The 16,365-nt window shown below is 30.3% G+C and overlaps 2 protein-coding genes across 2 annotated transcripts; one reads left to right on the forward strand and one right to left on the reverse strand.

The window, feature by feature from the left end:
* Positions 1-5,215: 5,215 nt before the first annotated feature.
* Positions 5,216-7,500, reverse strand: LOC105122357 (2Fe-2S ferredoxin-like superfamily protein). The gene is given in 6 exon segments (XM_011021432.1): positions 5,216-5,553; positions 6,056-6,118; positions 6,365-6,427; positions 6,728-6,781; positions 7,018-7,131; positions 7,223-7,500. Coding segments are annotated over 6 exon segments (537 nt in total). The 5' UTR covers positions 7,430-7,500; the 3' UTR covers positions 5,216-5,517.
* Positions 7,501-7,536: 36 nt separating this feature from the next.
* Positions 7,537-10,715, forward strand: LOC105122358 (Pentatricopeptide repeat (PPR) superfamily protein). Its single transcript, XM_011021433.1, has 2 exons — positions 7,537-8,216; positions 8,779-10,715. The coding sequence occupies exons 1-2, from the start codon at positions 7,622-7,624 to the stop codon at positions 10,005-10,007; spliced, it is 1,824 nt and encodes a 607-aa protein (XP_011019735.1). The 5' UTR covers positions 7,537-7,621; the 3' UTR covers positions 10,008-10,715.
* The last annotated feature ends 5,650 nt before the right edge of the window (positions 10,716-16,365 follow it).

Here is a 16,365-nt window from a genome sequence, read left to right on the forward strand (position 1 = left end):
CTGCTGAGTCGCTCATATTCGAATTTCAATAACTTAAAGTCCACGCCTGGCCCATGTGCAGCGTCTGCATGGTGGACCCCCAGTTTAAATCAGAAAGATAGGTGGGTCTAAAGCCTTTTTTATACTTTATTTGTTAGCCCAAGAGGCTCCTACCGGGCCCATTTTATTTATTATATTAAAAATATGGCAGCATCTAGAATCCGATTAAAATAAAGTAAAGAAATGGGTAAAAGGATGCAATTTACTAATAACTTATTGATTAAAAATTTAATTCTAATCCAGTTGGTGAAAAAACTATATTAAAAATAGTTAAACCGAATCAATTTACCTAGGTGTTGGATCGGGACCGGTTCTTCTAAAGTTTAAAATGTTAAGGAAGAAATCACTGAGATATCGACACCTGGAAGAAGCAATTTTTTATACGCTGGGAAAGTAGCAGTGGATAGCTTAGTGGCTGCCAAGTGAGAACACGAAGAAAAATATCAACCACAGTACATAATACTGGGAGCGTTTGAAAATACAGGTTAATTTTTTTATTAAAAATTAATTTATATTATATTTTAAATAATTTTAAAACGCTGATCTTAAAAATAAAAAAATTTATTTTTATATAAAAAATATTTTTAAAAATAATTACAACGTACCAGTCGTTTATTCCACACCGACTGATCTTGTTGCGTATTTATTAGCGCGGTGGGCAAGAAAGGGAAGCGAGAATTGGCAATGGGAACGAAATCCCTTTCCAGAGAAGGAAAGGGAAGAAAGGTTTTCTAAAGAGTGGTCTTGAAGCTAGACAGTGTGGCTTAGAATGGTCCACATGAGCATGAAGTTAGGGCAAAATATTAGTTAATCACACACCTAGGCACGCTCGTCGTTTAAGAAGTCAATGTCTCGTTTGAATCTCAATTTTTAATCGCAGCTAGCTAAATCTTCACATGATCATCGAACCCAACTTTGAAGAGTCAAAGGTTGATAGTGGCAATTTGAAGTTCAAGACAACAAACACATTGTCCCATGCCAAACTCCCACCAAGAATGCAATTAAAGAATTAGTTATTTTTAAATTTACTTCTATAAACTACCAATTCAAATATCATAAATTTTAAAGTTATTAGAGATTTATAGTTACTAAAAATTTATTTAATTATTAATTTTAAAATTTTAAACAATTAATTGAGATGTGTATAGTTAATTCAGACATGCATGATTATCCAAAAATTAAAAGTGATTAATTCTGCTGTATCTTTAATTATATAGTGTATTTTGTTTTTTAAAAATAAGTTTTATTTAAAAATATATTAAAATAATATTTTTAATACCAACATGAGTAAATTATTTAAAAAATATTAATTTAATTTTTTTAGGACCTTAAGTGCTTAAGTGCAAAATATAGAACTAGATAGATAAATAAAATACCAAGATATGAAGCATGAAGTAGAACCCTAGATGTTAATAATAATTCTTCAACTATTTGTTTTTAAGGCTCAGCTAACATAATAAAGAAAATAAAAACAAACACCGCCCCGCCCCGCCCCGCCCCGCGAATTCATGGCTTACCTTCAAGAAACAAAAACGTATGGTCGCCTTTGATACGAGAAACCACCCCCCAATGATTCCTCGTTTGCTTTGAGGAAAAAACACTAGCTGCCCAAATGTTCAAAAGTGTGTCCCCAATTCAAAACATGGGACCACTGGGAAATTTCCTCTTTTTTTTTTATTATTATAGTTATAGTTTTTTTTTAAATATTTTTTATTTCAAAATATATTAATTTTTTTAAAATTATTTCTAACATTAATGCATTAAAATGATTTAAAAAACTAAAAAAATAATTAAAAAATTTAAAATTAAAATTTAAAATATAAAAATAAACAGAATCAAAAACATATTTAAAATATAAAAATAAACAGAATCAAAATCTTCAGATTCTAATAGCGCATTCTAATTATTCCGAGGGAAAGCCTATCTCCAGAAATTTCCTCCATAGATGTAACCTTACTCGTTTCAGTCAAATTAGCCAGCGAAGACATGGAAAAAAACATAGTTGTTCCAAAAAATTCAGGATTTAGTTGAGTTTCCAATTGAATTTAATAAAACACTGAAACGATACAATAAATAAAACGTAATTAACCTTGTTGTGATTTTAATGACTTGATTTATCTGAACAAACTCAATTCAAATATAACTAGATTGATATTAAAAAATAAAAATATATTATTTTAATAAAAAATAATTTATATTGAATTAATTACTCCAGATTGATACAATAACTCAATATTAGTATTTTGAGGAATATAAAAAAGAATATTGGACCAGGAAACGGGCAGTGGATATAATTTTAAAATGTTGGTTGCTATTTTCAATAGTATCAGGCACACCAGTGACCGTTTGTCACTGTGGCTGTGGATGATATTGATTGTATATCATAGACATTGATATTCGATTAAATTAAAAAACGGAGTTTTCTTTTGGTGGAATCCACCATATTTAAGGTTGTGCCGAAGGTTTAACAAAAGCAAAGAAATTATTGCTTCTACCCGTGTTTCGTTTCTATGTACAAAGTGAATACTCCACGCTGCAGCTTATTTTTTTTTATTGGTTAACCTTAATTTTAATTAAATATATATAAATATTAAATTAATTTTAATTAAAAATATTTTTTATAAAATTACAACCATAAAAACTATTATTTTAATATATGTATACATTTACAAACATCAATGCATGTATAACATTCTATATGCTATTTATAATTTTTAAAACTAGCCCACCTCAACAGGTTAATCTTGAACTTCGATAGAGTTGCAAAACAAAAACTTGGTTGATTTTACAGATTAACCTTATAAAACTTGATTAAAAATCTAGTTATAATCTATTTATAATTTATTAATTTTTTACTAAAATAACATTATTTAATTTAAAACATTAGCAAAAAAACTAATCAAAACCTAGTTATAATCCAGAATCTAAATTTTAAACAGGATCGATTCTGAAAACTATTACTACGTTACCAAACACGTCTACGTTTCTGGGCTTGCCAACCGGCCTGCCGTCCGTACAGATCAGAGCAAAAACAGTAAAAGGTTCGGTCTCTTGCAGGTGCAGCGGAACCGTTAGGACCATAATTGCATTACCGTAGAGTGAAGGAGATATCGATTTATTAGAGAAAGATTGTTATTATAACCATACCTTCCCTGTTTTTTTTCCCGACCTTAAAAATAAAAAAAAAACTTTGATGAACTAAATCATTTTTATGTTTTATTTTTATTTTATATATAGTTGCATTTTAAATTTAAATTTTATAAAAACTAAAATAATCTATTTTTTATTTAAATATACTTGTTTAATTCTCTATGTGAAAAATTTATCTTACATTAATTTTAATCAAATATATATTTTTAAAAAATTATAATTAAATTTTTTAAATTATCATGATAAAATTTATCCTAATATCAAATATTATCCTCATATTTTTTTATTTATAAAAAATAAATTTATCCTCAATTTTATCAGACCTATAAAGGAATGGATTTTAAAATACTAGAATTAAATAAGGGTATATTTGATATTATTATAGTGATTATTTTTTATTTAAAAATAAATTAAAATATATTTTTAATATTAGCACATTAAAACAATATAAAAATATAAAAATTAATTTAAAATAAAAAAATTAATTTTTTTAAAATATATTAATACGCTACTAGTCAATTTTACTTTGATGTCAAATTATTTATATTTTGTATTTCTATCATATCACAAATTATCTACTATGCATATACCAACTCCCAGATAATTATAAATATATAAATATATGTATACATTTACAACCATCAATGCATGTATAACATTCTATATGCTTACATTTGTTCGACGTGAGCAATGCATATCTTAAACGACATGAATACATGTATAAAACACACACTAATATTATAGTTTGGCTCATAACGCAGCGTTGCGGGCTACCAATCTAGTACATTCAAAATAAAATTTGGATTAGACGGTATGAAAGCAAATTTAATTTTTATCTTTTCCTTCTTCTCTCATTTCACATCTCTCTCTCTCTCTACTTTTTTTTTAAAAAAAATATTTTAATATCTTAGAATTTGTTTATTTTTGTTGAAAGCAAATGAGATTGCATAAATTATTGATCTATTCTCAAACTATTATTTTGTTTTTGAAAAATATTGATATTTTTTTACGAAAAAAGAGACAATGTCTCTGATGTTTATATTAATTTCTTACTTCCACGTCTTTCCAATTGTATATAATTTGGCAGGCACAACATATATTGATGAATAATAAGGGTTTGACATTTGGTAATGTAAATTAATTATATCTTATCTGTATATAACAAAATCCAACATAAAACCATTTTTTAAATAATAAGAGTGTTTAAAAATACAGTAGAACCATGTTTTTTAAAAATTTAATTTTTTTATATGTTTTATATTATTTTAATATGCTAATATAAAAAATAATTTTTTAAAAATAAAAAAATATTATTTTAATATATTTTTAAATAAAAAAACATATTAACCTGCAATCACTACTATATTTTTAAACACTTCATCTACCCATATTATCTTTGATGAACACACCTAAACTCAAAAGTTGATGATGAACACATTTTTAGAATTGGACCTGGGAGGAACCCTTGGAGCAGTGTCAGAAGCACGGAAGTGAAACGTTGCAAGAGTATACAGGAGGTTTTGAAGAACTGAGTGCACATTGCATGGAGAAGTTACCTCTCCAACCAGTTACTTAAGAGAAGCCTGAGCATCCACTACAACCTCATCTCACAAATTAATTGTTGTCTTCAGCATTAATAATCATAGATGAGGGTGAGTTCAGTAGTGGAGTAATACTCTAATTTTCAAAAAGACTAAGAAACGGATGACAGAGAGCGTATAATTCTTGTCTTTCCCTCTAGTTTTTTTGTCATCAACAGAACAACCTTAAACAAGTCACCTGGAACGATTGTCAACTTCAAGTATTATAATTTTCTCGGCTACGTTAATGTACTACGCAGAATTCGAGACAAGGAAGAGTGTTCGTTATTTCAAGATGTGCCCAGTGCTCCAGTATTGCAGTTCCTCATGGGTTTGGCTTGATTATAAGATCTGCCTACCCTGCTAATAACCATCAGAAGACAGGCCTATAGCTTTAAAACACCAGTACAAAAGTTGAGACTAGAGAATGCTGAAGAAGCCAGTTCTATGACGTGCACAGCAAAAGCAATGAACTGAATACGAGAAGCGTTTGACGAATGCAGACAACGTGATTTAGCATGAAATGCTAAGATTTACAACAACAACAATCAAGCCTGGGTCCCAAACCAGTTGGGGTCAGCTACGTGGATCCTTTTGCACCATTCCACATGATCATACGCACGCAAAGCTAAGATTTCTGACAAAAAATTTACCAGTAAAGTTTTGATGCTGCATCTGCATTACCATGAATTGTCTGAGCCATCATAATGTTCTTTGGCTTCAGTCATTGACCATGCCTTGCTTCTAATCATTTCTTCCACTGGGGTATCCTCTGAACCACAACCTGATACAACCACAGGAATAGTACTCCATTAAATCTATCAAATTCAGAATCTTACCAAACTATGGTGTCCTCAAGGCCAAACATACCTATTATACCATTTGAAAGAAAAATCCGGCGTCTTAACACGAGAGATTTTACAATGCCTTTGAAGCCATCACAAAAGGAACGCCTTGCATAGAATTTTCCAAGATATTGACAGAAGGTTTGTGTATAGTCACAGAATGATAGTGCAATATTTCTGAATATTGTATAAGGTGGATGCAGTTAAAACAAATTTCTAAAAACTGACAGAATATTATTGCAACATCATAGAAAGTTTTGGATCACAAAAAAGCGAGAAAGGCATTATAATTACACAGCCCTTGCAAGGCATTGTAGAAGGCACCGTCTTTAAATTGTTCTTTCTGTAGCTCTCAGACCATCATGTGCTAAATTTTTTAATAAGATAGGTGTTTTGGGAACTCCAATGTCAGGAGGAGTCATATCTGATAAATGTCATTACCTAGCCAGAGTTTTCTTTGTTTCCAACAATTGTTTGACAAGCGAGCCTCCAGGATTCAGGATTCTGCACAATCAGAGAGTCAAGAGATGAAACTCTACAAGAAGTATATTGCCACCAAAAAAAGGAAAAATGGGAAGATGAAGATAACAATTTTATACTGATAAGAACGGTAAATGAAAGCGCAGCTCTTGAAGGAAGGAGTTGGTGAGGGCATCGCATTCATATCAAGCAGGTTAGACAGCATGACAGTTCACAAAGTGCAAGGTTTTAATTTCATCGGTGCATCAGAGGGGGACAGAGAGGGAGTACCTTCTTCAGATACCGGAGTTCGGTATTTGTTCTTTCATTCAAAAGATCGTTTCCATCAAGAATCTGCATGAGAAAGGACAATGGAGGATGCACACAAGTTGAGGGACATGAATAAAAACAAGCAACAATTCAAGTTCCAGTGATGAACAAGGATTTCAGAAGGCAACATAGAAAATCTAGGTCGAAGCAGAAAGTTTTAGTCTCAAATGGTTTGGTCAACAAAGGAACTGCATGCACAACAATCCAGATACCATCATTCCAGAATTGAAGTACTTGGCAATGGTATTGTTACCAGATGTTTGCAATTATTGACTTAATGAAGAGATTGATACAAGCTGCGAGATAATTGTTAAAAAAGAATACCTCCACAATGCAAGTTCCACAGCTTCCACCACCTCCACAGTTCATCACTTTCCCCTGTTGGAATCTCAAAATAACAATTACATGCACCAAATTAAGAGCTAAAATTTAACCATAACTACTTGAAACACAATTTGGAAGAGAAAATAAAATGTATAGATGCCAATTCATATACCTAATTTAGTGGTTAAAGCTTAAATATATATGATATGATGATATGCACTGTCAAATTTATTGAAACCATAGAATGCATGCCTGTAATGATTCTAAGAGGTTGAAAATCACAAAATTACATAGGTAGCGTAGAGCTCAATCTTGTTATCCGACATGATGTTCCTCAACAACTTCTCTCCACTAATCGCTTTCGCTCTCTCCACCGGATACTTCCCATCAGCTTCCGGCTTCGGCTGCAATACAGCAAATATCAACACCAAAGGATAATTGCTAAACATTTAAAGACTATCAATGCTAGGAGTTCTCAAGCACTGATAGTCGTACCCCAATAAACTCGAGCTCAATTTCAGGCTTTTGATCAGTAACACTCCCTGAAGACTCCATTGATTTAGCAGAAGCAGAAGCAGAGACAGAAACAAGTCTCTTTCTTGGCACAACCTTGACACTAACACAATTCCCATACCCTTTTCCATTAGCATGAGATAACTCTGGCATCATGAGTGATATCCCACCAAAATTAATGGTGGCCATTTCTCTCTTTCACTACTGTCTTCTTCCCTTGAAATTTTCTTGTTCTCTGACTCTTCTCCTCACCATTTTAACCAAGCACAGAACTTTCTCAATCTTTCTTTGGAGGGTAGTTTCGTAATTAAAAACTATTAATCTTGTGATCTATATCTTGCCACCTGAAAGACAACCAGTTGTTAGGTCACTAGCTAACAAATGAAGTCGTCTCTCATTAACCTCCACAAAAACACAACTCTACTTTATGTATTTTTAACAACCAGAAAACCGCCGCATAACCGCCACTTCTCCGCCGTGTCCTCCGCGGAATCGTGGCTGTCAGTACAAGGAAACCCTCTAATCAAGTGGCCCCACAACCCCAACTCGGCCCCATCCCCATCAGCAGACCAGCAAAACTCCTCTCCAACTTCAAACTCAAACCCTAATTACCATCAAAATGATTTCTTTACCCTCTGCAACATCCTCAAAGACCCCAAAATCCAGCTCGGTCCATCCCTCCAAACCGCTTTGGACCGGACCGGAATTGAACCGGAACTGGGTCTTCTACAGGCAGTATTTGACCATTTTGATTCATCACCAAAGTTGCTGCACAGCGTATTTCTGTGGGCAGAGAAGAAACCTGGGTTTCAATCCTCTGCGGCATTGTTTAATTCAATGGTGAATCTTCTTGGTAAAGCAAGAGAATTTGGTTCTGCTTGGTGTTTATTGCTTGATAAGATTGGTGGAAATGAAGGAGGGAATTTGGTTTCTAGTGACACTTTTGCGATTTTGATCAGAAGGTATGCTAGAGCAGGTAATATGGAATTTTGGGTTGTTGCGACATTGAGTTGTGTTTTTTTGAATAATAGTTTGGAACTTGTTGTGCTGTGTTGAACTGAAAGAAATTTGCTTGGTTTTGTACTCGCCGTTACAGTGCTCGATTAGGTACACTCTCATAGGTAATTGCCATTGAATATTAAAGGGTTTATAGTGTTAGATTTGTGTCTTTTGAATTAAAAATTTGAGCTTGGTTTTGATTTGATCATTAGAAATTGCTTGAAACGTGTGTGCTATGGACTTCGAATGTCAAATTGTGATGTGGAGCCAGCTTCTTGTTTGGTTTTTAAATCTGAGATTGTTATTTGATTGTATAGTTACCAATTACAATCTTTGTGTGTTTGTAGTTGGTCCAAGCTTTCCCTTTTGGTTGACTTATAAATGTTGTTGGAATTGGAATGTTTGAGTTTTGCATGGAATTTGAATTAGTGCAAGGGAGATCTCATTATTGTAAGGTTTTGTGGCTGGTTTTGATTTGCAGTTTTATCATCTTATTGCTGTTGGATTTGTGTTCACCAAATGGTTCTGCATTGGTGCAGGAATGTCTGAAGCTGCAGTTAGAACATTTGAATACGCGAGCAGTTTAGATTTGATTCATAATTCTGAAGCTGGAATGAGCTTGTTTGAAATTTTGTTGGATTCACTTTGTAAGGAGGGGCATGTTAGGGTGGCTACAAACTATTTTGATAGGAAAGTGGAAAAGGACCCATGCTGGGTTCCATCAGTTCGGATATATAATATAATGTTAAATGGATGGTTTAGATCAAGAAAGCTCAAGCATGCAGAGAGGCTTTGGCTGGAAATGAAGAAGAAGAATGTAAAACCGAGTGTTGTAACATATGGTACACTGGTAGAAGGGTACTGTCGTATGCGTCGTGTTGAGAGGGCTATTGAATTGGTTGATGAAATGAAAAGGGAAGGGATTAAATCAAATGCCATTGTATATAATCCCGTTATTGATGCATTAGCAGAAGCCGGTAGGTTTAAGGAGGTCTTGGGGATGATGGAGCACTTTTTTCTGTGTGAGGAAGGCCCCACTATCTCCACCTACAATTCTTTGGTAAAGGGTTACTGTAAGGCTGGAGACCTTGTTGGGGCTAGCAGGATCCTTAAGATGATGATTAGCAGGGAAGTCTTCCCAACCCCTACAACTTATAATTATTTCTTTCGGCATTTTTCAAAGTGTAGGAAAATTGAAGAGGGGATGAACCTATATACCAAGATGATTGAATCTGGGTACCCCCCTGATCGACTCACTTACCATCTTTTGTTGAAGATGTTGTGCGAGGAGGAGAGATTGGACTTGGCTGTTCAGATTAGCAAGGAAATGAGAGCTAGGGGGTGTGATATGGACTTAGCCACTAGCACCATGTTTACTCATTTGCTTTGTAAAATGCAGAGATTTGAAGAGGCATTTGCAGAATTTGAGGACATGTTACGGAGAGGTATAGTTCCTCAATACCTTACTTTCCATAGATTGAATGATGAGTTCAGGAAACAGGGGATGACTGGGCTGGCACAGAGACTGTGTAATCTGATGTCTTCTGTTTCACATTCAAAAAACTTGCCAAATACATATAATGTTGATAGAGATGCATCACGACGTGCAAGGAGGAAATCTATATTGCAGAAGGCAGGAGTAATGTCTGAAATACTAAAGACTTGTAATGATCCTAGAGAACTTGTTAAGCACAGAAGTTCATCTCAGAATCCTGAATCAAGTGCAAATCAGTTGATAGAGGATATTAAAAAAAGAGCAAAGACATGACATCTCACTCTCTAGATGGTAATACCTTGCAAAGGCATGTGAAATTAGAGAACTTCGCAATCAGTTTTGGAAAAAAATTTGTAATGTGGTTTTTGAAGAATCCTGTTTCTAGAGATGAATTGCTTCTTACATAATTAAGTAGCATTGTTTCAGCACAAATATGAAGACAGCTTCTGCGAATACAAAACCTCAGCATGTGCAGAGTGGAGTGCTGGTTCTGGTAAACGTGGAGAATGAGTTAATGAAAGGGAGCTGGATGCTAATGGAGATTGGTCGGGACTTAGAGAACATGATATTTAAGCATTTAAATATATTTTTGATGCTGCACCTTTCCACAGTTTATGTTGAGGTTCTTCAGGTAAATAGTTAACCGATGCTACCAGTTGAAATGAACTTTGGGATGCATCCTGCAGGTAAATTGTTGTTTTTTATCGGCCAATGAATGATGTTCACTACATCACCTTTCACATGAATCTTTTTCAGAGCTCATACATCACTGGAGATCCTTATTTATGTTCATGGTCTATGCTCTCAACTTGAAATTTTGGAGTATCCAATACGCTTATGGTTGTGGGAATCTAATACAGTGATGGAATTGAGTCTTGACAAATTGTATGGTCCATTTTGGAGTATACGAAGGGTGTAAGAAACACCAACCGAGAGTGAAACAATTTAATTTGTTCCTTCATCTCAAGATGTGACTGGTTATTATTGGTGGGGTCTTAATGTTCTGCTAATCACCTCACTTATTCCTCTATTATTAATCAGATTAGAAAAGGTTGCTTCCTTTGAATAATTTACAGATTAATGATACCATGATGTAATAAAGAAGGGATGCTTTCTTTAAATTGTTTATAGATCGGTAATGCCTTTCTCAACTGAAATATTTTGTTATAGTGGTATCTAAGATGCTGGAATGAGATCAAACCTTTTGGAGTTAGTGGAATCCTTTTCTTTCTCTTTCCTTTTCATGATGGTCATGGTATCCTTGAGTCTAGTTTCATGCAGTAGTCTGTGTTCATGATATAAGACTAAATGTATGGTTGGTAGTGTAGTGAGGTATGGTGAAAACTGTGTTTTGCCCCACACAATTTGCACACTATAGTTTCACATGAGTTCTATTTGTTGTTTTTTTTTTAAAATCTATTTTTTCAAACCGTGACTGCAAAAAACTATCGCAATATTAAATAGTAAACACACGACTTGAGATTTTAGAGAAGTCATCCACATCCGGTATAATGTATTAAAAAAAGTTTCTATTATGCTGGTTAGATTACTGTCATGTGGTTTCCTATCAACATGGTTAGGATTTTGCATTCAGATTAGCTCTGGATGTGATGTGGATGTTACGCATGGCATTCCATGGTTGATAAAGACTTGGCTTAATTATAGACGTAGCCATTGATGTAGATCTTTGTGGATTCCTTCATTCGCTACTAGATTCCTACTTAATTTGTGATGCCTCGCCGTTGCTCCTGACGGGAGTGCAAAGGGCCATTTGCGGACCTCTGATTCTTTTTCTTTGTTTAATGCGCTCATGCTACACAGGGCAAGGTTGCCCCTTTCCTCAATACTTTGTACAGTTCCATTTCAAGTGCAAGTGAAGGGGACTACTGATAAACACTGCCAGAACTGCATGAGAAATTAAAATCATTGCTAGGATTCCATTTTTTGGTCCGATAAACACTCTCATTTCAAAATAGAGTTTAATGTCAACTCCGGGTAAGAAAGTTAATGACCAAAAGCTGATTGTGTAATCCTTACAGATCTCGTATCTAAAGGCTATAAATAGCTCAGATCTTTTCAATCTTCTCAAATATCCTTGCCGTGTAATATTTAGATGGCGTTCGCGCTGTAAGGAAATTAAAAAAAAAAAAAAACCATACTAGATTTTTCTAAAATCCTTTATTGGCTGAAGAATAGTTTTTTAAGTAAATTTTAAGAAAATAAATTCTGAAAAAATAAATTATTTTTTGATATTTAATAGTATAATAAAATATAAATTAGAAAATACTTTCCAGTATTTGATTATATCATGGAAAATAAGCTGGAAAATAACTTATTAATATTTTATTTTTCTCAAATTTATTAAAATAATGAGAAATAATTCTTCCAAATTAAAAAGTTGAATAAGAATAAAATTAAAAAAATATATAATTTTATAAATTATTTCAAATAAAATAAGTAACAATCAAAAGAATGAGGATCAAATTTGATAGATAAAAAATTTTAATAAAAAATTAATAAGATAAAAATAAATAACAATTATAAAAACGAGAGTTAAAGTTAATATAAAAATTAAATTTTAGAGCTAAAGTTAATATAAAAATTAAATTTTAGAAGATGAAATTGAATAATAAATATTCAAAACAAAATATATATAGCAATAAACAATTTGATGATTAAATTTGATATAATCAGTAAATAATATAATATTTCTAAATTTTTCATAACTTTGATAAAGTGTTTTCTCTTCCAAATTTTTCAAAAAAATATTTTTTAAAAAATAAAGATAAATTTTCTTTCGACTAGAAAATGTTTTTTGTTGAACCAACTTTTCTAATAGTAAATAAATATAAAAAAATTTGATAAATAATTTCTTAAAAATTACTTTATATGAAATAAACATGATCTAGATAAAAAAAAAAAAATTCGTTTATCTCTTTTATATTATAATTTATTTTTCCTGCAATAAATTCTACAGTTCTTCTCCATTCAAACAAATGTTGTAAAATTGGTTCAAAAGTAAAGCTGCAAAAAGAGCCTATAATGGAAAATAAGGACTAATAATGATTGCCTTGTTATGTTCCTTTATTTTGCCATGATTAGTTTTGATGATTTTATCCAATAATGTAATGATAAATAATATATTTGTGTGATATTGTGGGCTCCTACATATATTGCCATTCATGATCGTTGTCCACTTGGTACAAACACTCGAGAGATTTTGCCACCAAATTAAAAAAATCTGCCCTCGTAATGATCAAGAAATGGAAAAGAAATGCATCCAAACGTCCTGCCACGATGAAGAGTTTTCATTGCTGAGCTAGGGCACGTTTACTACCTTTTCTGCAGAAAAAAACAAATATTAATTTTTTATTTAGCATTTTGGTTTAATCATGCTTTAAAAAAATAGCTTTAAATTATATTTTTATTATTATTTTGAGTGTTAGAAATTAATTTTAAAAAATAAAAATTAATGTTATTTTAATATATTTCCATTAAAAATTTCTTTAAAAAAATAATATTTATCGCAATTCAAATCAGTTGCAAAATTTGAGTTTTAAAGCTTCTTCCTCCAAGGCCTCACAGCCTTCCTAGATTGACAAAACTGGAAACAGGACTGAAGGAATAACAAAAGGTCGGCACTGTTTGATTTTTGGGTTAAGAATTACTTTTTAAAAATATAAAGATATTAAATTAATTTTTTTATGATTTTAATGTTATGATGTTAAAAATATATAAAAAATATAATTAAAAACTATTTTAATATTATTTTTAAATAAAAATATTTTTCACTACAATATAAAATATACATTAACAAAGATTGGTAGACCAAAACAAATTTGGTTAATTTGCTTGACTGTTTGGGAGGTTGTTATAATTATTTTTTAAAATGTTTTTTATTCGTTGTTATAATTATTTAAAAAAAAAATTATTTGGAAATACATTAATATAATATTTTTTATTTTTTAAAAATTATTTTTGATATCAGTATATCAAAATGTTTTGAAAACACTAAAAAAAAAATATTAATTTAAAACAAATAAGAAAATTCTCAATTTTTTCAAAACTACATTTTAAACGTAAAAACAAACAAAAAAAATCTTCTGGATATGATAAAAATTAGTTTTAAATATACAATAATTATTATTGATTTTCTGGTCCAACATAAACTAAGGTCACTATCTGCTAGTTATATATGAGATTAACATAATGTTATTTTAAATTCAAAGTACCATTTGGTCAAATTTTTAAGTAATGAAAACTTTTTTTTTTCTCCATTGGGTTTTAGACAAGCATTTGTATTTGATATTCATGTACCTTACAGTATTTTTTTGCGATAAAGAAAAGATTCTCATTTATTTTCTACACCGATTAAGTAAATTTTAAACAAACATATATTGAATTGACATAATTATCAATTGAAATAAAAACTATAAATCAGTTTTGATAGTTTGAGAAAATAAAATAAAAAAAGATTCTTATATTTAATAAAATATAATTCCTACTTAACTCTCAATGAACTAATTCAGAATTTAACTTAAGTCAAATTTAGTTGTTTTATTAAATCAACTCGTAATCTAATCGAACTAATAAAAATACGAGCGAGAGTCAATTTGATTTTTTATTTTTTAAAATTAAATTAAATTATTTTAAATTGATTTTAATTAATTTAGTATAATACATGACTGGAATCTTGATTAGATATAGACGAGCTAGGTCTCATAACTAACTATAGTAAGAGTTTGGTGGCAATGACAAGCAGAAAAAAAACTATAACTAAAGTCCCAAGCTTTTTAGAGTTTATTTAATATTATAATAATAATTATTTTTTAAAGTATTTTTTATTTAATAATATATTAAAATTATATATATATAAAATTTGAAGATTTATTTTTTTATATTAGTATATTAAAATAATCTAAAAATAATAATTTTAAATGTGAAAAAAATTAATTTTTTTGAAAATATTTTTAATTTTAAAAAAACGAAGCGGGTCTTACACTGGGACAGGGAAAGGGACGGCAAGAGTTGTGATTGGTTAAGGATTATTAATGGGAATGGTGGGAGCAGTCAACAAAACTGCTCGAAGAGAATCAATGCCTAGAATTTTATCCCTTTCTCCTCCTCTTCTCTCATAGTGGCCATTACTCTCCCACCAGCCACCACAACCTCACCCAAGCTCTATTATTGCCCCCAAATCCTCTTCCCACCTCCTACGCCATTCTTCGTTCTTTAATTCTTTGGTCTTCTGTTATTCTCGAAATAAAATTCACCTGTTAATTCTTGACATTCTAACTTAAAAAAGGTTCTAAATTGGTGGATGCAAATTAATAATTTTCACGCATTTTAAACATTAAGGCTCTAGGAAAAAAACACCCATCATTGTGTAAAAATCTCTTTATATGGTAATATAGCTTTTTGAACCCACATATATATTTTTTGTTACAAAAAGATGGCCGAATAAATTATATAAGATAGGTGGTCCATGCCAGATTAATTTTTTATAACGTAAAAAAGAAAAATTAAGACTAGCTATTGTTTTTATAGAAGTAAAAGAAATTTGAGATTCAGATCATATTGAATTAATTGGGTTCAATAATATCAATTAATTTAATAATATAATTAAAAAAAATATCAACAATAAATAAAATGATAAAAAAATGTAAATAATAATAATTAACTATAAAAAATAAGAAAAAATGAGATGTTCGTACTATACCTGAGAAGAAGAGAAAAAACACAAAAAAACCATGCTACCAACATATTTTTAGTTTTTTTTTTAACATGCTCAATTTATCCATAAAAACTAATTATAAATAATAATTTCATAATAATTACGAGGAGGCTTTCTCTTGTAGCACCCACACCACATAACTATTGGGTGATGGATCATTGCTTTTTTAAGTCACAACACCAGCCCTGTGTATTTTAACTAACATGTTAACTTGCCGTTGAATTCAAAAACCCCTCGTGTATAAACACTTGCCGAACACTGGTATGAAACACTATGTTTTTTTTTTTAATATTCAAGTATATTTGAAGGACCTTCGTATTTTATGTCGGGAATAAGCGTAAGATGTTTATTTTTATTTTTGTATTTTAAAAGTGTTTTTTAAAAAAATTATTTTTTATTTTTTATTTACTTTAAATTAATATATTTTAAATATTTTAAAATTATTTTGATGTACTTATGTCAAAAATATTTTTAAAAAAATAAAAAAAATCATTAATATATATATTAATGATTTTTTTTATTTTTTTAAAAATATTTTTGACATAAGTACATCAAAATAATTTTAAAATTTTAAAATTATTTTGATGTACTTATGTCAAAAATATTTTTAAAAAAATAAAAAAAATCATTAATATATATATTAATGATTTTTTTTATTTTTTTAAAAATATTTTTTTATTATGAAATGCATTAAAATATATTTTTATTTTTTAAAAATTATTTTTAATATTAACATATTAAAAAAATTTAAAAATATAAAAAAATAATTTTAAACAAATAAAATTTCAAATTTTCATGGAATATTGTTTGGAATGTAATTTTAAATAACAATATTTTTACTTAAAGAAGCTTATGTTTATTTTTCTATACTTATTATAAATTAAAATTATAAAATCA

Source organism: Populus euphratica, unplaced genomic scaffold (assembly GCF_000495115.2).
Source record: "Populus euphratica unplaced genomic scaffold, PopEup_1.0 scaffold19.1, whole genome shotgun sequence".
NCBI classification, from domain to species: domain Eukaryota; kingdom Viridiplantae; phylum Streptophyta; class Magnoliopsida; order Malpighiales; family Salicaceae; genus Populus; species Populus euphratica.

Excerpts from the sequence above, each read along its gene's own strand:
- LOC105122358 (XM_011021433.1), top strand. The coding sequence starts at position 7,622 with ATGAAGTCGTCTCTCATTAACCTCCACAAAAACACAACTCTACTTTAT. Across the intron at positions 8,217-8,778 it reads CAGAAGGTATGCTAGAGCAG|GAATGTCTGAAGCTGCAGTT; the intron begins GTAATATGGAAT and ends GCATTGGTGCAG.